General features: G+C 58.3%; 1 protein-coding gene across 19 annotated transcripts in view; it reads left to right on the forward strand.

Annotated features, from left to right (window-relative positions):
* The window catches only part of BIN1 (bridging integrator 1), a 59,534-nt gene that overhangs the window by 13,645 nt on the left and 23,870 nt on the right, over positions 1–22,019 (forward strand). For 17 of the 19 annotated variants that reach the window (XM_003828268.7, XM_003828269.7, XM_008953626.5 and 14 more), the window contains exon 2: positions 17,216–17,296. In XM_003828268.7, coding sequence (XP_003828316.3) covers positions 17,216–17,296 — 81 coding nt within the window. Of the gene's footprint in view, positions 1–12,078; positions 12,103–17,215; positions 17,297–22,019 lie in introns of those variants that run through there. The other 2 variants (XM_055108570.3, XM_063595185.1) reach the window with 1 other exon arrangement.

Raw genomic sequence — 22,019 nt, forward strand, 5'->3', positions numbered from 1 at the left:
GTCTGAGTCTAGGCCTGGGGCCCCCAGCACTGGAGGAGTCCAGGGAGTCCAGGCCTAGCTCAGGATCCAGATGGTAGGGCTTGAGGCCTTGGGAAGGAAGGAAGGGGAGGGGATTGTCCAGAGAGAGTGGCAGGGGCGGAAACGTGTGGTATCGTTCTCACCCATCATAAGGGCCACAGCTGACACCGCTCTAATGAAAGACAGGTTTCCAAGAGCAAAGCATCACATTTCTTTAATCAATGTTTTACATGACATGGGAGCCTTCAACAATGAAGATGCAAGGACCAGAGAGAACTGTCTGTTTTCAGACATAAGTTGGTGAGGAATGGACAGCCATGTAGACATGTGATGGGACAACGGGTGTGACCTAATGGTGATAGTCCGAGGGGGAACCCAGCAAGGCTTGTCGGCTCGGCTTCTTTCCGGCCTCTCTGTGTTGTGTGGCTTCCTCCCACATACAGTGCAGGACCCCTGTGGAATGAGGGTCTTCAGGGGTGAAGGGAGTGGGAGAGAGTGAACTCTCTGGGTTTCATGGCTGGCTTTGGGGAAAAGGGGTTTTGGTCTTTATGCTTCACCTTGGGAAAGAAAAATTCCAGTTTTGATGACTCACCTGGGCAGGGAAAAAGAGGGGAGAGAGACAGAAGGGCGGGAGAAGGTCACAGAGCACTTACCTCTGAGGCCTTTCACATGCCCTTTGTTCAGAGTCTGCAGTGAGCCACAGCACCACACTTTGGGGTGCTGTGTTCTGAGCCCCGACAGGGCCTTGTGGGGGCCAGGCTCCAGGTGATACTGTAAGCCCCCACTTCCCCTTCCGCCCTCCCTCCCTGACCCCTCTCTCTGTGGACAGCCCTAGCGTGGGGGTGGCTGGGGGCTGACCTGGCATCTGTGGGGGGCCCCCAGGCTGTGCCCCACTCCTTTGGCTCCCTCCTGGGATTTTTTTTTTTTTTTTAGAGGGATTGGCCCCTCTGTCTGTCTGCTCAGCCCCTTACTGTTGAACTGTGCTGCTCTTGGTGGAGAGAGCCCTTGGGGAGGAGGGGACAGTGCAGGAGGAGCTCGTCTTCCTTTCGGGCACAGGGGGTGCAGGCGTGGGCTGTGGCTTCTGGGACCTCTGTCCTCCCTCCTTCATGGGGTCCCTGCCTCCCCTTCCCAAGCGCACTGCGCTGTGTTGGCCCTTCCCCGGGAGCTTTGGAGGAGGACTGGATGTGTTAGTGAAGGGACCTGGGCACACGCTGAGGACCTTTCTAGATGATGACTGGGACTGCAGGGTGGATCCTCTGGAAGGCTGGTGACTTGCCCGGGGTGGGAGGCCCTTGCTGCCCCCTGCAGCATGCCCCTGAGCTGGTGGCTGGCCTCAGGGCTGAGCCTGGTGGTGCTAGGGACTGCGGGCAGGTGTTTGGGGCCTTTAGTCGGCAGCACTGCCTCCCACACGGGGCAGCCAGCTGAGCAGCGGTCAGCCTCTCTGGGCCCTGTTGCTCCTGTTACCTCCCTCTAAGGTTAGTGGGACCTGGATTATGCCCAGGGAGGGATGGCACCTGCTGAAGTCACACAGCCCATTAGGGTGGGGCTGGGCTATGTCCACTTCTGTCCCACTGTGTGCTGACATCCTTAATCGGGTGGGGAGGGGCAGTGCATTTGTCCCCCACATCCATGTCCCTCTAGCCCTTCACATTTATGTCGTTCCACTCCTCCTTACCACACAGCACAGGACGGGCAGGGTTAGGGGGAGGAAGCCCGGAGCCCCTCTGCTCCCCTGAACATTCATTCCACCTGCCAGGGCCTGGGGCAGGGGCAGGGACAGGGGGTAGGGGTGGGTGTAGGGGTGTGGTGGAGGGTGGTATGTGGGGTAGGGGCCAGGCGGAGAGCTGGGCCAAGAGCCTGGGGAAGGGGCAAGGCTGGGGGCAGGGCCAAAGGTAGGGGCCATGGGGTAGGGCGGGGTAGCCACGTGACTCCCTCCGCATGTTCTTGTCCCCTCTGGCTCTCCGTTCCATTCCCCCCACCCACCAGCCCCTATTCTTTTGTTGTTTTTCTGAGACAGGGTCTTGCTCTGTTACCCAGGCTGAGTGTAATGGCACAATCATAGCTTGCTGCAGCCTCCAACTCCTGGGCTCAAGCGATTCTCCTGCTTCAGCCTCCCGGGTATCTGGGACCACAGGTGTATGCCACGACACCTGGCTAATTAAAAAAAAATTTTTTTTTTTGTAGAAATGGGGTCTCCTTACGTTGCCCAGGCTGGTCTTGAGCTCCTGGCCTCAAGCAATCCTCCCACCTTGGCCTCCCAAAGTGCTGGGATTATAGGCATGAACCACCACGCCCGGTCAGCCAACCCTTATTCTTGATCTGAATACCTGTTGATCAAACACCTCGTCCCCTTCTGGTTCCTTCCCAACTTTCCTCCAGCCTTGATTTCCTACTTCTGGGGCCAAATACAGTGGAATCAGCCTTGGACTCGAAGTAGGTCCATTCTCCTCTTCTCTGGGACTCAGAACCTGCCAGCCTTGGCTTTTGTTTCTGCATCTGCAAAGATGGGGAGCCCCTGTGGCTGAGAACAGCACTCACACTTGTGTGGAGGGGCAGGGCATGCTGGACAGGCCAGGGTGAGGCAGGGAAGCCCCTAGAACAGCACTGGGTAGAGGAAGGCCTGAGAATGCCCCGGGGCTGAGGTGAGGGCAGCCTCCTCAGTACTGTGCTGCGTGGGGTGCCTGTTGGTGCCTCAGTGGGCACTTCTGGGTGGGCGCTATCTAAAGCTGACTCTGGGCATTCACTCCTTTGAATAGCAGAAATGACAACAATACTGTTTGAAGTAATACCAATGATGTGTTTGAGATAAACACATACCTCCCGTAGGCACCATTTACTAGTTCCAGTGTCATGGATATAGAAACCGAGGACTTTGATTAAGGAATGAATAGCCTGGTTGCATGTATAGGTTGAGCTTCTCAGACAGGAACAGACGTGTAAGAACCTGAAGGCATCCAGAAGAACAAGTCAGCTCCTGTGCCTGGAGTGGAGTCGGGGAAGGCTGCCTGGAGGAGGTGATGTGAAGGGCCAGCATAGCCTGGCATTGCTAGGGAGGCAGAGTTTCCTAATGAAGACCGTGGGAGTGTGTGGCGACCCGTGGCTGGTTGCCCTCCCACCCAGCTCAGACCTTCACTTGGCCCCAAGGCAGGTGGGTGCTGGCCAGACCTTCCCCCTCCCCTGCCCTGGCTGCTGGGGAGCTGTCACCGCCCCCCACCCACAGCTGTGCCCTGGCTGGGGCTGGGCTGGTGCTCTGCTCCTCCCAGCACAGGCTGTTCCCCCACTGAGCTCAGGAAGCAGGTGATGAGGGTGGGAGGCGGGTGGGCTGGAGAAGCAGATTCCACCGTGTGTTTATGGCCAGTGTCCTGGAGCTGGGCTGAGAATAGCACCCACACTTGTGTGGAGGGACAGATGGGCGGAGGGCTGGGGCCAAGGGTGGGGTGCGTGCCTGTGGAGACAGGCTGTCCTCAGCGAGCCCCACCCAGCACAACTGAAGTGGTGGAGGGTCGCCCTGTGTCACTGATGCCCCGCGGCCATGCCCTTGCTGCCTGCCTGCGGGGGTGGCACTGGGATGTGGAGTAGTAGCAAGGCCCATCAGGGCTCCTCATGTGGCCACAGCGGGTTGCACCAGGCTAGCCTTGCTGCGATGGCCACTGTCTTCAGCTGTTTGGTTGATTTCCGTGGGGCCTTTTGTCGGTTTACCCTTTTCCCAAAGGGGCCCAGCGTAATGGGGTGGCTTGCAGGGTCCTTGCAGAGCTGCAGGCAAGGAGGCTGCAGAGGGGAGCTTGATTGGAGAGAGGAAGGGGGGTGGTTGGTATATGCTGTTCCAAGGAACTGGCCATGCTGCAGTGGACTGTGAGCCGCAGGAGCAGGTGCACTGGGCAGCAGGTGCACTGGGCGGCAGGTGCGGGGCAGGCTTATGTGGGCTGGGGGTTGGGGGAGTAGGGCGTTGGGGACTAGGGTGGAAAGCCTGCAGGAACTTTCAGCCCTGGGTGGGGGGAGCAGGGGGGAATCCAGTGCCAGCGGCTCTGCTGGGCCCTCTTACCTACATGATCATACTTCACCTTTAAACACCCTTGAGGGAGTTCTTGGCTCTAAGTGATGAGACCCAGTAGGTCAGGGAGGTGAGCTTACTTGCCCAGGGCTGCACAGCCTGGGCCTGCTCCCAGCACCTTCTGCCCCAGCAGTGTCTCCTACCAGAAGGGGTTCCTGGCCAGCTGCCCAGACTAGATGCCCTGAGCTGGTCATCCAGAGTGGGCAGTGGGAGGGACTGAGGGGCAGGTGGGTGGGGCCAGGGTGTGATAGAAACCTGACGGTGGGGTGTGTCCAGTCCACCCCAGGGTTCCTGGCCATTGTGTCCGCACCTTCCTCCTGGACATCTCTGGGCACTGCAAACTCACTGTGACCCCCAGCTGTTACCCCAACACGTGTCCCCATCTCAGGTGATGACCACCCCTTCCCTCTAGTAGCTCAGATCACAGAGTCCCCTTGCCTCCCACCTGGGTCAGTGCAGTCAGCTTCTGAACAGGCACCCTGCCCCACTGCGCTCCTGAAGTGTGTACACGCGCCAGCCTGGGAGCTTTGCAGGCTGCAAAATCAAGTCTTGGCTCAGAGCTTTGCAGGGTTCCACGTTCCATGCTGGGTTTTAAGGGCCAGAGTCTTCCAGGGGCCTCTGTGGTCCTGGGGGCCGAGGCCGCATGTGCAGTGGTTAAAGCTCCTCACCAACGGACCCAGGCCTGGGGTTGGGATCCTGGGCCTGGCTGCGTGACCCTGGGGAGTTGTTAAGGCAGTGCCTCAGTTTCCTCACCTGCAAAGTGAGAATATAATAGTATTTCCTTCATGAGGTTATGGAGGGGTCCACCATGAGGCTATGGAATCATGCCCAAGGGCTCAGCATGAAGCCTGGCACCTGGTGTTTCAGGGCCTCCTGGTCCTCCCTGCCCCCTGCCACTCTCAGCCACGCCGGCCTTGCTGTCCTGTGGCATCCCCCCCGTCCACCTCAGGGCCTTTGCACTCACTGAGTTCTCTGTCCAGTGAGTTCTACCTTCTTCTTCCTTCCCGGCCTGGTGTCTTGCTCCTTCATCAGGTCTCTGCTCAGCTGTCACTTCCCTGAGTTCCTTCCTAAGAGTAGCCGCCCTCTCCCCTCACCCCCAGCCCTTCAGTGTCTCTCTTTTTTTAAGAGATACGGTCTTGCTCTGTCGCCCTGGCTGGAGTGCAGTGGTGCGGTCCTGGATCACTGCATTTTTTGAACTCCTGAACTCAAGCCATCCTCCTGCCCTAGCCTCCCCAGTAGCTAGGACTATAGGTGCACACCATCACACTCAGCTAATTAAAAACTATTTTTGGTAGGGGTGGGATCTCACTATGTTGCCCAGGCTGGTCTGGAACTCCTGACCTTAGGTGATTTGCCGCCCTCAGCCTCCCAAAGTGCTGGGATTACAGGTGTGAGCCACCGCACCCGTCCCCCTGCTGCATTTTTGTTCAGAGGCTCACAGCACCTTTCAACATTGCCTCCCTCCTAGAGCGCTGGCTCCTCCAGGGCAGAGACCTTGCTTGGCTTCCCGTAGAGCATGGCCAGGCACACTGCCACCAGGGCATGTTGCTGAGTCTCCAAATGCCTGTTGTGAGGTGATAGTGCAGAAGAGGAAGCCACCTTCATTTTTGGGTGGGAGTTGGCAGGGGAGGCTCTGATTCTGTGCCTGTCCTGCTCTTGGCACCCCTCTCAAGGAACTGAGTTATGAGAAGATCCCTCCTGCGTCTGGCCAGCTCACCCACAGTGTGACCACCACAGCCACCAGGCCCTACAGCCGAGAGGCCACGTCCCAGAGCCGGGGTGGGGACTCTTCACAGTGGTGGGTCTGGTGGAAGGTTCCTTTCTTCCACTAAGTGCTGGCTGGGTGGGGAAGAAGCTGGAGGGTGAGGCCTGGGCAGCTGGCTGGGCGCTTGATGATGGTCTGGGTGGGCGTAGCCCTTCTAGAAACTCCTCTGTTTGCTGGTGGACACCTGGTTCTGCTGATGGCTAAGAATAGACTCAGCTTGGGGGATGGTCCCGAGGGGAGGGGAGCCAGTCATGATCCAGGGGGTCCTCCAGCCCTCCTGGGTGGAAGTTGGTGGGGTGGCTGATAAAATCCATGGGCTTGGTAGCGGTGGGCCGCGTGCGGATTCTAGCTCATTGCTTACTGACATGGAACTCTCGGTTTCCTCACTGTGAAGCGCCTCCCTCCCCTGCCAGGATTTGGAGCACATGTGGCCTTTGGATGAGCGGTTCCTGCTCTGCCGTCCGTCCCGCACTGCCCTTGGCTGGTCCAGCCCCGCCGGCCACTCCGAGAGTGCTCACCCCAGCCCCCTCCCAGCCTGACTCTGGCCCCTGCTGCCTCCACTCACGCTGTGTGCTCTGCTCGAGGCTCCCCAGGCCACCGCAGCCCACCCTGGCTTCCTCTGGGGTCCACGTGGCACCACCCTGGCTGCAGGCCATAGGCTTATCTACAGAACCCGCTGGAATTTCAGGCACCCTGGGAGGGATGAGAGAGAGGACGGGGAGGGGGCCTTCCTGGCCTGGAGTCAACTGGACACTCGTTCTCTGGGGCGGGAGCCTTCCCTTCCAGCTGCAGAGATGAGTGTGGAGGAGGAGACCCTGCAACTTCCCTTCCCCTCCCCCTTCTTTCTCAGGGGCGGGGCTGGGCTGCCAGCTCTGATGCAGACAGGACCTCCAGGGGCCGGCCGGGCTGGGAGGGCTCTCTGTGTTTTCGTTTTTAACCAGCAAAGCATTGTGGTGGGGCTGACGTAGTTGGTCAAGTTTTTATTGTCAGTTAAGGATGTAAAGGAGGAAACCCAACACCACTTTTTGCTCTCACCAGTATTTCACAAAGGAAAGGGAAAATCACCAAAAAGAGGAAGGAGATCATTATTTTAGAGTGATGGCCTCCCAAGAGAGGCCAGGCAGCTTCCTCAGTCAGCCTTTCTGAGCAGGGGACCACGGAAAAGTGTGATGAGTCTTTGTGGACTGGTGTCAGGGGACGGAGCATGGGGGCTTGTTAAAAAGGCGGATCGCCATGTGGGGGTGAGGCCAGGAGCTTCCTGGGGGTCACGGACTTGTTAAAAAGACGGATCACTGTCTGGACGCGGTGGCTCATGCCTGTAATCCTAGCGCTTTGGGAGGTCGAGGCGGGTGGATCACGAGGTCAGGGGTTCGAAACCAGCCTGGCCAGCATGGTGAAATCCCATCTCTACTAAAAATTCAAAAATTAGCCAGGCGTGGTGACGTGCGCCTGTAGTCCCAGCGACTCTGGAGGCTGAGGCAGGGGAATTGCTTGAACCGGGGAGGCAGAGATTGCGGTGAGCCGAGATTGCACCACTGCACTCCAGCCTGGGCAACAGAGCGAGATTCTGTCTTAAAAAAAAAAAAAAAAGAAAAAAAGATGGATTACCATGTGGGGGCGAGGCCAGGCCTTCCTGGGAGGAATATCTTCCCGGTTTTGTATTTCATCGTGAAAATCTTTGTCAGCTTTGCGTTCTAATCCACAAGCTGTCTATGTTGGTTATGTCACAAAAGTGTTTTCTTTACCAGTTCGATCTTTGGATCAAAGCAAGATGGAGTGTGAATCTTCTTCAGCAAGCTCCAGACACACGCCCGCTCCCCTCAGTGTCTGTGTGCCCCAGTTTGGGAGTCAAAAGTTGAGTCTGGGCTTTGGAACTGATCAGGTGTGGCATCCTGGCTCTAGTGCTCATTAGCTGAGTGACCGCCCTGACCCTCGATTTCTTCATCTGTAAAATAGGACCAACGATCATCACCTCAGGGTGGCCTAGGGATATGAACCCAATGGGAGGGGGTTCAAGGGTGGTGTGTCCCCCAAGGTGAGTCCTTGGAGGAGAGATTACCTGGTGGTCATGCTTTGCACTGTGAGCTTTGTGGAGCTTACCTAGAGGGGCACATGTGGGGGCCTCAACTGGGCTCCATAGGGAAGGAATTTGATGGGGAGGGAGTCCCCTCTGAAGTGAGAGCTGAGCTGGCAGCATCTCCCTCGAGGGAGGGCAGGTTGACAGATGCCTGTCCCTAGAGCCAGCCCCTCCTGCCACCACCTCATATCCAGCCCAGGGGACATGGGGGTCCCAGGTATGGGGGCACAGAGGAGCTAGGGAAGGGGGCTGAGGCCTGGCTCAGCTCCCCCTTTCGGAGCAGCCCTGAGGGTGTGAGCTGAGGGGGAGGACCCCATTCCCCCAGAGGTGCTGGGCCCTTCCTGCTGGGGGTGCGTCTTGCCGCCCTGGGCTCGCTCTTGGTTTCCCCATCTCTGGTTTTCTTTCGGGCTCCTTCCTCATTATAGGCTCTCCCCGGGCCTCCCTCTGCCTCTTGCTTGTCTCTGTGGCTTCTTCGTGGTTCCTCCACTTTCCTACTGTGCCCAGGAGGGCCATGAACAGGTGGCTCTGCCAGGGAGGGTGTGTGTGAGCGTGTGTGGGCGTCATCTCACACTGGAGGTGCTTGCTGCATGTACATGGCCAGGCTTGTGCTGCTGTGTGGGGCCCTGAGGGCTGGGGAGCGTTCTTGCCTCCGGATGGAATGCACTTATCTTTAAAGTCATTGTGCCTTTGAGAAGTTGGAAGGCATAGCCTGAAGAGTGGCTAGCCGCTAAGAAGTGTGCTGTGTGTTCTGGGCTTGCTTCCTGGGACTCACTTCCCAGTGCCCCTGGGCTCTGCTCTCCAGCAGGAACCTGGGCCACTTCTCCCCTTTGCAGCCACAGCTGGGGCTGCTGCAAGGGGCCCAGCTGCCCGTAGCTTTCCCAAGGAGTCTGGGACCCTCATTCTAGCCCCTCTGTCCTTGGCTGCAGGTCTGGGTGCCCTCCCCTCCCAACCTGAGGGTGAAGCAGCAGCTCTGGGGTGGGGCAGGGCGGGGGACGGAGGGAGAACAAGGCTTCAATCGTCACCAGGAGACTGCTAGCTTCTGGGTTAAGCACTGCTGCTCTGAAGACGCCTCTGTACCTGTGACTTCACTGGGTTCTGAGGAGGAAGAGAGTTTCCCTGGGCTGGATGAGACCAGGAAGCTGCCCCTTGTGCAGTCACCAGCCTGGGGCAGGTGCCACAGCCCACAGTCAGTGTGGCCTCCTAAGGAACACTGCAATGGACTCAGAGGGCAGCTGCTAGGCCATGGGTCTGTCTCCTTTCTCACTTCTTGAAGCAGACAGACCTGAGTGATGATGCTTGTTCACCACCACCACAAAGCCACAGAATCTGAGCTCGGTCGCTTCTTCGCTGCAGAGCCAAATCCTTCAGTGCCGCAGCCTTTCCTTTCTTATCTCTAAAGCAGGGGTAATAATCTGCGGCTCTGAGCATGATGGAACGCTGAAATGCCTAAGAGCAATGAGCATGCCTCTCCACCGAAGGAAATCAGGGTTCCTTGGAGAAATGGCTGATGCCAGGGCTGGGGCAGGGACAGTGCAGGCTGAGCCTGGAGAATCTGCTAGTGCCAGAAAGTAAGGAAGCGCCTGCAGATGAATGAGGACGTGTCCGAAACCTCCCACTGGTCGCACTTGGGATGTTTGAGCATCAAAATGAATCACGAACGCAAAACGAAGGACTCACGATATCCTCACCACCCTCCTCGCAAAGGCAAGACCAGGGGAGGCTCCTGTTTGTGGAATGCCGGGTCACGTGGAGGAGATTGGGTAACAGCGGGTTCCAGCCAAGATGCTATTGCAGTGCTTCTCAGACTTCACTGCGCATACGGTGCGCCAGGGGGCTTGTTAAAGGGAACACTCTGGTTCAGCAGGTCTGCAGTTTTTTTTCTCCTCCAGGCTCTTGGAAGACTGTGATGCAGCTGCCCACAGACCTCACACTGAATAGCAAAGAATGATGGATAGTAAAGGCACTGTGCAAAAATTTCAACAACTTTTTGCCTTGCCACAGTGACCGTGATTGCCCTGCAGATGACTAAGAGAAAAGTGACCTTCCTTTCCAAGAGATCTGGCAAACACGACTCAGACCCGGCGGTCAAGCCTAACACAGCTGTGGTGCGGTGGGAAGGCTCAGCCTCCCTCTGCAGGACTCTTGCCAAAGCAGCCTTTAACCTGAACTTCCTCACAAGGAAACAATCAGATGGATCCAGAGTGTGGGGCATTCTCCAAGTGATTGGTTTGCACTCTTAAAAAGATACCAGTATCATGAAAGAAAAAAAATGGATAACATTGATAAATAGGCATACGGGTAATATTCTGGACTAAAGGAACAAGAGACCCGACAATCAGAAGCAATATGTGAACCACAGTTGGATCCTAGACCCAGACATAAAGGGCATTTGGGGGGCACCCAAGGATATTTGAATGCGGACCATGTGGTAGATGGTATTTTAAAATACATTTTGGATGTATTGGGGGTGCTTATGGTATCATGGGCATTTTGGAGCATGTTCTTGTTCTTAGGAAATCTGTTGGAGTATTTAGGGGTGAAGTATTGTGGAGCGAAGGTCATCCCAGTGACCCTTCTGCTGCTTACCTTCTGTTGGCTGGGCAAACATACAAATGCAGGAACGGTTTATATATAGAGAAAAGTGACTGGGCACGGTGGCTTGTACCTGCAATCCCAGCACTTTGGGGGTGCTGAGGTGGGAGGATCACCTGAGGCTAGGAGTTCCAGACAAACCTGGGCAACATAGTGAGGCCCTGTCTCTACAAAAAGTAAAAATACTAGCTAGGTGCAGTGGCCTGTAGTCCCAGCTACTTGGGACGCTGAGGTGGGCGGATCATTTAAGCTCAGAAAGTCTAGGCTACTGTGAGCCATGATTGCGCCGTGTACTCTAGCTTGGACGACATAGCAAGAAAAGAGAAAAGCAAAAAAAAAGAAAAAAAAAAAGAAAAAAAGCAAATGAGTGTGGCCAAGTGGTAACAGTTGATTGGTGAATCTGGGTGAAGGGTAGATGATAGTCCCTGTAGTATCCTTTCCAGTTTCTTTGAGGTTTATACTTTGAAAATAAGGAGGTGAGAGGGCCACATGAAATGTGGAGGTGAGTGGTGGGCTTAGAACCTCTTTTCCTCCCTCTGCTCTCTCGTCAGGGCTGCTGTGGCCTCCTGCATGGCACCTAGATTGTTGGAGGCCACCGAGACTCTCCACCCAGAGGTGGGGAGCAGGCTTAGGTGGCTCCACTGTCGGAGTGGGGATGGGGAGGTGTGAGCAGCAGCCGGGAGAGGGGGTCCTGTGTGTCTGGTTGCAGGGACAGCTCGCATTTGAGAGATGGGCTTGGAGGAGGGGTTGTGTGCTGGGGAACTAGGTGACTATGGGATCTGCAGGACTGTCCTCAGACTGGATCCCTCTGCCCCTGGGGGTTTAAGACTCCCCTTGTACCCCTTTCACCACTGCCACCCCAGCCTGATGTGTCAGACAGCAGGCAGCATCTCGGGGCAGGAGAGGGGAGGCAGAGGGCCTTGTACCCCTTCCCCTGCCTGGGCGCCCACCATGGCCTGCCCACGCCAACCCCGGTCTCGGTGCAGACTTGTCCTGCGATGTCCCTGGTATCCCCAGCTGAGTGCCTGCAAGGCCTCAGAGCTTGTGACCACGGAGGCCTTCAGCTGGCCATCCTGCCCTCTGTCTCCCCTGCAGGGGCCCCTGGAGCATGAGGGCGGAAAGATCCCCGAGGCCAGCCCTGTGTCATCAGCCACAGCTCCCCAGCTTGGCTGACCCGAGCTGTGTGTGGGAGACGACGGAGGAGGAGGGGCAAGGAAAGATTGACAGAGGGACAGCCCCCGGGAGTCAGTGAGCGAGGCTGGACGCAGAGGTGGGGGGCGGGGGTGGGGAGAATCTCGCCTTTGTCCTGTTCTAGGGGCCCTCCTCCCTTTCGCCTCTTGGGGTGTCTCCCTTGGGACTGGGCCCAGAGAAAGCCTGGCCGGGTGTCTGACAGTGGCCTTCCCCCTGCCCGCCCGCCTGTCCTCTGTCTGCGTCTGCCTGCCTGGGGAGCCTCGGTGTGAGAACGCTGGGGCACGAGGGTGTGCATCCTGTCTCCGTGGCCCCCGACCGCAGGCTCTGCTGGGAGGAAGGGGCGAGACAGGGCTCACTTCTCAGCCCGCCCTTCCTGTGCAGGCAGGTGGGGAGGAGATGATGCGGAAGGTGAGGGCCTTATGCGTTTTCTGGGGTCTCAGCAGCTGGGTGGTGGGTGCCTGGGAGGGAGATTTGCTGGATGAGGCCCCCCTTCCATGTGTGTGGGGGGGTGGGGTGTTGGGAACTCTGCTGCCACTGCGGGGACGAGGGGTGCCGCTGGCTGGTGGAGGAGCCCCTAGCTTTCTGCCTGGCCCTGGCCAGGACCAGAGTGACTGGGAACGCGGCCCTCACCCCTCCTTCCTTAGGCTTCCCTCCTGGGCCCCTGGGCTGGTCCTTCTGATGGCCTTGGGAAGTGCTTATCCCTGCCCTGGGCCATGCCATTCAGACTGTGGGTGTGTGTCCCGCAAGTGCAGCGGGCCCACTGGTCTCTGGGGCCGAGGGAGGGATCAGAGACCCCAGGAGGGGCTGCTGGGGCCCAGCCGGGTGAGCCCGAAGACTCGGCCCTCCTCACTGTGGCGGCTAGAGCTCCCGGCCCCTCCTGACTGGACGGTGTCAGGCTGTGTCCTGATTTGTTTGTGCTCACCTGCCATCTGTCACATGGAGATAAGGACACTTCCCTTCTGAGGAGGCGGCCCTGGTGACTTGAAGTGCGTGCATGGTGGGTGGGTGTTGTATGAGGTGAGCTGCTCCTGGCTCAAACAAGACAGGCCTGGGTCCCCTTCCTCCCTCTGGGTTCGGTGGCCGTGCACTGACTGTGCCCCATGACTCACCCTGTGGGTCAGGGCCTTGCCTGCCATGCGGGGGCTGTTGGAGGGTGGCAGGACTCTCTGTACCCACAGGGAGCGGCTGATGCCAGGGCCTTCTGCCCTCTCACTGGGCCATGACAAAGGCCTTGGTGGAGGGCTGGGGAGGGGCACCCGCCCACGGGATGCTCCCACTGAGCCCCTGTGGACCCTGGTGCCGGAGGCATGGCGTCAACTCAGTGAACCACCCAGCCTTTCTAGGGAGGAGCCTTGGGCCGGTTTCCTTCCACAGCCGAGGCCCAGCGAGGCTGAACCTGTGGATGATTGCAGGAGGAGGTTCTGGAGCTGGCCACGGGTTCACACTTTGTCATTCCTGCCACCTGCCCCCCCTCCCTGCCCTGCCCTGGGGTGTCCCCTCCAAGGCACTTCAGCTCCACTCACATCTGGCCTTGGGTTGAGGACATGGTGAGAGGAAGCTCTGATAGGAGGTGATTGGGTGTGGCACTGATAAAGCTCCTGGGACTGTTGGCTCTGTGGCCGCCTCTGCTGCCTGGGCCTCTGTGTGTCTCGTCCGCCGCCAAGTTTTCAAAGGCTCCCCTTTGTTTATCACAGAGTGAGTGTGCGTGATAAGTGTGTGATGAGTGTAAGTGGAACTGATTGTCTAAGGGGTCCTCACCCAGTAACCCTGGACAGAGTGCAAATCCTGGCCTGTGCCGCCAGACCCTCCTCCTCACCCAACTCCTGCTCATCCTTCAAAACCCAGCACAACTGTCCTGCCCAGCTTTCCTGAGTCGCTGCTGGGCCAGCCCCTCCTGGACACCTGGAGTCCCCTGTGTCCCTCAGTGGTCTGCCTGTGAGCTCGGCACAGGGGAGGCCCCACTAACCAAGTGTGGAACGGATGGGCTGTGTCCCAGGGCTCATGGCCTTGTCCCAGCTCCTGTTCTGGGGCAGGGGGTGCCCAGATTGTTTTTCCCTGTGGTAGCCACACCAGGAGCTCCTTGAGGATGGGGACCCCAGGCCACTTGCCTGCGTTCCCTCATGGATGAAATGGGGGTAGGTGCAGTGAGGATGGCATGTGGCCAAGGCCAGCCTCGCCCATGGGTCTTCCCTGGGCCTCGGCCATGCTGTGGCCTTGTTATTCCTCCCATTTCCAAGGTGGGGCCACTGGAGCACTGAGAGCTTCAGCAGCCTGAGGTCCCGCAGAGTGGGGAGACTGGCTCAGCCTCAGGCTTGCTGTCACCCCTCAGGGCTGAGGGCTTTCTGTACATTACCCTTCCATTTTGCCTGGGAGGAGCCTGAGGCTGAGAGGTGGGTTGTTTTGTTTAGGGTCATGTCTCTGCCCTCAAAGCCCACAGCTCAGATGAGCAGCAGCCGCTGAGAATATCTTGTGTGTCTGTCCTGTGCTTAGCCCTGTGTGGGTGTCGGGGACACAGAGACGACTGGAACAGTGTCCCTGACCTCAAGCTGTTCCTTCAGGGTGAGGGTGTGAGGCACACAGGCACATCACATAGCAGTGAGGAAAGCTGTAAGTGGTACAGAGTGTTTTGAGGAAAGGAGAGATCAGGGACAGTTCACAGTGATATCACCTGAGTGAGGTTTTGAAGGATGCATAGGAGTTTGCCATGTGCAGGTAGAGTGTGCGCGTCTGTGACTTCTGTCTCACATCTTGGGATGCCGTCAGCCTGGACCTGGTGTGAGGGCTGGCGGTGTCAGTCAGGCCCATCCCCCAGCTGTGTGAAGGCTGCTCTGAAGGCCTTCTAGGGATTTGCCATTTCTTGAATATCATGGGCCAGGTACTGCTCTGCACTTTATAGACATGATCTTTGTAATCCTTGAGGAGGGTGCCAGTGTTCACTTCATTTTGTAGATTGAGGCTCAGAGAGTAGCTGTCCCTTTTCCCAAGGGTCTTCTCACTGCTGTGTGGAGTCTCACCTGGGCTGGTGTCTTGTTCTCAAGGCTGGAAGATCTCCCCAGTTCTCCAGCTGTCTGTGCAGAGCACACAGCAGTGTTTGGGAACTGGGTCGAGTGTGTGTCTGTCTCTGTACACCTCAGGAGCCCTGGTGGCCAGTGTGGGTGGGGTAGACTGGGGACCTTTTGCTGGCTGAGTGTGTCTGTCTTCCTGGGGAGAGGGAGAGCAGGGCGTGGAAGGGGCATCCTTCCTGGTGCTCTTGCCTTGGGAGCTGGGCAGTCCCTGCCCTGTTTCTGAGAGCTTCTGGCTCTCTCTGGTGGCTCTGGTAGACTTCTGGGAGTTCTTTTCTATGTGGTGGTCTATTCCTCTCTTTGGAGGGGGTGGGGCTGTGGGGTGGGTGCCTGAGCAGAGGGGCTGAGTCACCTACCCAAGCTCTTTGCAGAGCCGGGTGAGGTACCTCCCCAGCTCAGCCCACTTTCTGAGGGGTCCCTTCTGGATGTGGCTGCCAGGGAGGGGCAGCAGCGGGGAGCCTGCAAGTTGTGCAGTGTACATTTTCTTGCTCATGTGGGGGTTTTGTTTTGGTTTTTCTCTGATCCCTTTGTCAGCCCTTGGCATCCAGCTGCAGTTGCCCAAGGGGCTGTGTCCCGACCGCTGTAGCACAACATCATCGGTGGCTGCCTCCCAGTGCCCACCTGCCCCCTGCTGCCACTCTCACTTTCCCACACCATCCTCTGTGACCTCTAGTCACCTTGAGCAATTCAAAACTCCCCAGTAAGATGCTCCATCTTTCTGGTCTCCTTACCTTTGTTGCAACCTCTCCCCTCTGTCTGAGCTGCCACCCACTCCAGGAAGTCTCACTGACTGCCCAGGCTAGAAGAGATCTCTACCCCCAGGGTCCCACAGCCTTAAGTGTTCCCCCATGTCAGGACAGAGACCCACATCTGATTCCTCTCTGCTGTACCAGCCAAGGTGCCCAAGGCCAGGCACAGAGCAGGTGCTTGGTGAGAGATGGCCAAGAGCAGCTGGCCTTGCCAAGGCTTCTGGGCCGGGCGGGGGGGAAGTGCAGCAGGGCAGCACAGGACCTGCAAGGGCCGGCAGGGTGGGAAGGGTCCTGGCTGTGTCCTGGTACCAGGCATCCCTTGGTCCAGGACCCTGGCCTGGGCCCTGGGCCCCAAAGCTGATGTTCCTGGCAGCGTGGGCTGGCTCCAGGTCTTGGAAGGGAGGGATGTCTGCAGACCTGCTGGCCTCGGCAGATGCTGGGCTGGCCCTTTGCTCCTGGGGCTCCCCACCGCTCCTGGGCCCACCTTTTTCTCCCTTTGCTTTCCACTCCCATCCCCTACCCCCGTTTCCTTCTCATTCTTGTGAGGTCTTGCCCACTGCCTGGGAGAGGCCTCTGCTGAGACATCAGTGTTGGCCTTTCTGCCGCCCTGATGGAGGTGCCTCTTGGGCTGCAGACGGGTGTGTCCCGCCGCCACCCTGATCTTCCCCTCTGCTCTCCTGCAAACCCATCTGGCACTCCTCATCCCTTTTCTGTGCCCCAGCTCTTTGTCTTTTTCTTCTCCTGCTCTTTCCTACCGTGCCCCCCCCACCCCTCCTTGCCTCTGTATTTTGTCTCCCTGCTCCCACCTCTCTCTCTGTCATGTGGAGCTCTGGGATTGGAGGAGCAGGGCCCAGAGAGGGAAGTCTGGGAGAGCATGGTGGTCAGCATATGTTCTCAGGGTCCTGGCCAGCGCCCTCCTTTCCTAGAGCTTTCCCCTCTCCTGGTGTGGCTCCGCTTCTCTGCCCTTGCCCACCCATCCTTCACCTCCCCCTGCCACTCATCGTGGGGGGTTGAGGGGGAGTCCACCTCTGAGACTCGTGGTTGGGAGCAGAACTGTGAGCTCATGTGTGTGCCCTTGTGTGTTTGTGTGTGTGTGTGGGCTGTGCAGAGCAGAGTGCCTGGGGCAGGTCACATCTAAAAACCCAGTCAGATCAGAAGCAGACTCTGCGTGGCCCCCGGCAGCTCCTGGCCACCCCTCGCTGCCCTCCTTGTTCCGGGATGGCCCCTGCTGGTTCAGGGCCTGCTCTGCTGTTGCCTGTGGCATTCATGGGCCTGGGCCCAGGGAATAGAGTCATGCAGAGAAGTGAGGCTGCTCCTGCTTGGCCCCTCCCCTGCTTGGCTCACTTTTCAGCTTCCAGGGTGGGGGCGGAGCACCCAGGGATGCAGTGTGAGATCAGCTAGGAGGGTGCCCGATCCTTCTTGCCATCTTTGAAGCCTCCCTCCTCCTGGCTGTGGTCACTACATCAAGCCTGTCCTAAGCTCCATTTTTGGCCTATTGTCGAGCCCTGGGTAGAGGGTGGGGAGGCCTGAAGACCTGATGGACCCAGCCATGCCCTGGGGGATTGCAGCCCTGGGTGGGCACCCTGGGCTGGGTGATGTTGGCTAGAGGCTTCCCAGCCCCTGGTCTGTGCTGTTGGTGACTGAGCACTCTTGGTTTGACCACTCTCCTTTCCAAGGTAACACTCTCCCCTTCTCTCTTGGCTTCGGCAGGTTCTCCAGAAGCTGGGGAAGGCAGATGAGACCAAGGATGAGCAGTTTGAGCAGTGCGTCCAGAATTTCAACAAGCAGCTGGTGAGTGTGGGTGGCCCTTGGCCTTAGGGAGTTTGTGAAAATGCGGCTGCCAGGTGAAAAATGGCACGAGCTGAATTTGTGGAGTACGAGAGCTTGGAGGAGGGTAATCAGTGTGGGCTGACAAGATCATGTAAGACTTCCTAGAGGAGGGAGCACTGGCAATGCATGCTGGGAAGGAAGAGGGTTGGGGTATGTATGCTTTAGGTCCTTGGTAGGAGACATAGAAAGGGTAGTTGGGGGAGGCGGAGGGGGAGGGTGGGATAGGAGCAGGCAATAGATTGTGGCCAGACTTGGAGAAATTTTGCATGTCAGGGGCAAGTGGGAGCTATAGAAGCTTCTTGCCAGGAGAGTGGCATCTGCAGCGGTTAGCATGGGGGCGGAGCAGGCTGGATTTGATTTGGGCATCTGCTGAGCATGGTGTGTGCCTGGCTGTGTGGCAGGCTCAAAGCTGGGCTGTTGGGAGGCGTCCGCAGCCATCTCCAGTTGGCCTGGGAGCATTCTGAGAGAGGGCTGAGGGCAGCTGGGAGGGCTGGGGAGCAGCTGGGAGGGCCTGGGAGCAGCTGGGAGAGGACCGGGAGCAGCTGGGAGGCCCGGGAGTAGCTGGGAGAGGGCCGGGAGCATTTGGGAGAGGGCCAGGGAGCAGCTGGGAGAGCTGGGAGCATTCTGGGGCAGGACCAGGAGCAACTGGGAGGGCTGGGAGCATTCTGGGAGAGGGCGGTTGGGGGCAGCTGGGAGGGCTGGGAGCATTCTGGGAGAGGGCTGGGAGCAGCTGGGAGGGCTGGGAGCATTCTGGGACAGGGCTGGGGAGCAGCTGGGAGGGCTGGGGAGCAGCTGGAAGGGCTGGGGAGCATTCTGGGAGAGGGCTGGGAGCAGCTGGGAGGGCTGGGAGCATTCTGGGAGAGGGCTGGGAGCAAGGGGGAGAGGCCCCAGGGCCAAGTCGGCCTTGGCTTGCCAGAGGGGCTCAGCCTGACAGGCTTCCCTGGACAGGGATTGGGGAGCCACCTTGGCTGATTGTCCTTTAGGCCAGTTATGGGAGGAGTTTCAAGGCCCAGGTAGACCCTGTGGCAGGGATATCTACTGCCTCTGTGGCTCTGGGCAATTCCTTCCCAGAGCCTCTTGGGCCTCAGTTTCCTCACCTGCAGAATAGAGGCTTGAACAAGAAACCTGGTCTTAGGTTCTGATTCCATCTCTGGGAAGCCCCAGGGAATGTCCCTACTCAGCTGGCTTCATCAGGCTGTGGGTTGCTCTGAAGGCCCTTTAGGGAGTTGCTGTGGCCATGGGCCAGAGCTGCTGTGTTTGACAGACATCTATGCAATCCTTGAGATGGGGCTGATATTCTCCTCATTTTGCAGATGAGGCACTTGAGGCTCAGAGAAGTTAAGCACATCTTCCAAGGCTATGTAGCTGGTGTGGGTGTTGGGGATTGAAATCCAGGCTCTGTGGCCTTTGGTTCACTCTCGAGTTTCTTCTCTGGAGCTGATCCCTTGTCCTGAGGGCAGCTGGCTAGGCTGGGGAGACAGGTTACGGGTGGAGGTGGTGGGGGCCCCTTAGAACAGGCTGAGCTGGCCGGGCACTGTAGCTCACGCCTGTAATCCCAGCACTTTGGGGGGCCAAGGCGGGCAGATCATGAGGTCAGGAGTTTGAGACCAGCCTGGCCAATAGGTGAAACTCCGCCTCTACTAAAAATACAAAAATTAGCCAGGCATGGTGGTGTGTGCCTGTAGTCCTAGCTACTCGGGAGGCTGGGGCAGAAGAATCTCTTGAACCTGGGAGGCAGAGGTTGCGGTGGGCCGAGATCATGCCACTGGACTCCAGCCTGGGCTACAGAGCAAGACTCCGGTCTCAAAACAAACAAACAAACAAAAAACAGGCTGAGCTTTGGCAGAGTGAGGGAAGCACAGTTGGGAGCTGAGACTCTGTGTGGCCTGGCCCCAGGGCTGAAACCACAGTGTTGCTGTCTTCACTGTCCCTCAGAGTCATCCTCTCTGGGTCTCTGACTCTGGGCAAGCAGTCACTCACTGCTCCTTGGACAGAGGGGTTGGGCAGAGAGTCCAGGGCTAAAGATAGCCAGTGCTGCAGGCTGCCAGGTGGCTGCTGGGCTGTGGGTGTGGAGCAGTCCTGAGCTGGGCCTCTGTCTGCCCCCGGGCTTGGGTTTGGTGGGGTGGCTGGCTTTTCAGGGGCCAGGGCTGGTAGTTGGGGTGGCGGTTTTAAGCTCTTGTTCAAGGCTGGGGCTAAGGCAGCCAGTTCTGGATTTGATTGGTGTGTGGGGATGGCAGGGTGTGGGGGTGGGTGTGAGGACCAGGAAGGAATGGGGTGAAGGTCACTGTTGTTGGGGGAGTGAATTCAGGAGGCTGCAGTGGGCTTGGGGGCCCTGGGAAAGGAGAGAGAGAATGGGGCTTGGGAAGCCTGGAGGCGGAGCTTTTTCTTGCCCCTGATTCTGTGAGCCCCAAGCCTAGTGGGCCCAGCACTACAAGGGACAAGGATGGCAGGTGACTCAGTCTTTAAAGAAGCGAACCTCCCACCCCTTCTTATGGGGTGGGGGGCCCTAGGAGAGGGTGTAGATCAGCCTGCTGTCACCTGCTCTCACAAGGACCCAGGTGCACAGCCCCTCCTGGGCCCACCTAGCGCTGGTCACAGTAGCATCCCTGCCTTCTTCCCCTGCTCTGAGAGCCCATGGGGGCCTGCTTGCCCCTCCCCCAGAGTACTGCACACCTGGCACAGGCCCTTATGGAAGCCATCCTGGGTCTCCAGGGCATCCCAGCTCTTCTTCCTAGGGTCCGTCTGTAGCTCTCCAGGCTGCAGGGCTGTCATTGCTGTTTGTCTGTCACTGAGGTGGGGCAAGTCTGATTCCTTCTTGTCCCCAGGGCCCACCCAAGGTTTTGCTCAAAATGGGCATCCCTGACTATTGAGTGAAGGTCGCCCCCTGAATTGATGGCCGAGGGGTGCCAGAGGGGGTCCACGTAGGAGGGCCGTCCCTGCCCCCTAGACCCACTGGGAGCACAGGGATTTGGGTGCTCAGGCCACCTGTGGGGACTGATGTCCAGGGAGGTGCAGTGAGGGCTTGGGGATGCTGGCTGAGCCCAGCCACGCTGGAGCTGCTCCAGGACCTTCCTGACTCCCCCAAGTCCTGTAGCTGGGACACAGGCTGAGGTGGGCAGTGGCTCCTGAATCTTATCTTCCCCCAGCTGGGCTCTGTGAACTCTGGGACCTCCAGAGAATTCTTTCTCAGATCCCTGTTTAGGGGCTGAGGGAGCCACTTTGGAAGCAAACACACACTGCTCTGTACTGGCCTGGATGCTGCCCTGCGGGGGGTAGCTGGCTGGGGCCTCCGTCGGGGGAGGGCTGTGTCTGCCCTGGGGACTGATGAGGAGCTTAGGAAGCCAGCTGCAGTGGGCACAGGGAGGCAGTGCTCTGGCCGGCCCCTTGCACATCTGCGTGCCACGTGCCGGTGCACAGCCCAGCGTTGTTTGGGAAACACAAGGAGCCCTGGTACGGCCTGAAGCCCGGGGGAGCACAACGACCCACCCCATGGGGACCCCTGCTGCGTGGGGGAGGTGGGGACGGCGTGAGAGGTGTGGCTGGGATGGCGGAGGCCTGGCAGGGAGAAAAGCTGGATCTGGAAGATTCTGTGACATCAGAGGACACGATAGCATCCCATCATGAACACACTTAAATCCTCGTCTCAACCAACAAAGCCTTTAATTGTGAAGACTTAGGGTGGCTGTATCAGGAGTGAGGTGGACCCTTCCTCATTCCTCGGCCCCGCGGGGTCTCCATCCGCCCCCGTGATGGGATTCCAGGGAGGTCTCAGTGTCCGTGGAGCAGTCTTCTGTCTCTTCACTCAGTCTCACATCAGTGGGCCTTGGACTTGGATGTTTGTAAAGATGATGATCAGCCAGTGTTATACACCCTACTCTATGGGGGATTAAAGGAATTTTAGAGATTTTTTTTTTTTCACACATGCTCTCTTTAAATTATACATCTTATGTGCTGCTCTGAAGCTCCCCCTGTGGATATCTCTACTGTCACACGGAAGCATTCATCATAATAGGCAGATCTGTGGGTTCTCAGGGCCGCATCACTACCCATTACCCACAAAACACCCTGCGGGCTGCGTGCCCAGGCTTGGAGGGTCTCATGGGCTCTCCGAGTCTCTGTGTGACTGGGCCGGTCGCTGACCCTCTGTCCGCTTCTTTGCTGTCAGGTGGGGCAGTGGTGTTGAGAAGACTGCCTGGAAGGTGCTGGCCCCTAGGGCACCAGGGCAGGAAGAGCAGCCCCGGCTAAGGACAGGGAGAGGCCTGTAGTGGGGAGACAGAAGAGGGTTTGAGGGTGCTGGGGGTGAGCCTGTGGAGGTGGCCAGGTCCCTGCTGGCCTTCACCTGGAGGTGGACCTGAATGGATGGGGCCCACCTTCCGGCTCTTGCGCAAGCATGAAGCTGGCCAGACTGGAGCGCTGCAGGCATGCTGGGTCTCCTGGGACCATGGCCAGCTGCCCCTCCTTCAGGGCAGGAGGCGACTGGAACATGGGTGTCCCTGAGGCTTGGGCTGGCAGCAGGCAGGGGAGGCCAGGAGGGTGCCCTTCCACTACGAAGGTCAGCCTCAGCCACTGCCGCTCTCCCAAGTCCCCTCTCTGCCTTGTGTTCCTGTCCTTAGCATGAAGGCCATCTCCTGAGGCCTGCCTTCAAGCTCCAGGGCCTGGCCCAGCTCACTGGATCTGAGGAGTG

This window comes from Pan paniscus, chromosome 13 (genome assembly GCF_029289425.2).
Source record: "Pan paniscus chromosome 13, NHGRI_mPanPan1-v2.0_pri, whole genome shotgun sequence".
NCBI classification, from domain to species: Eukaryota; Metazoa; Chordata; class Mammalia; order Primates; family Hominidae; genus Pan; species Pan paniscus.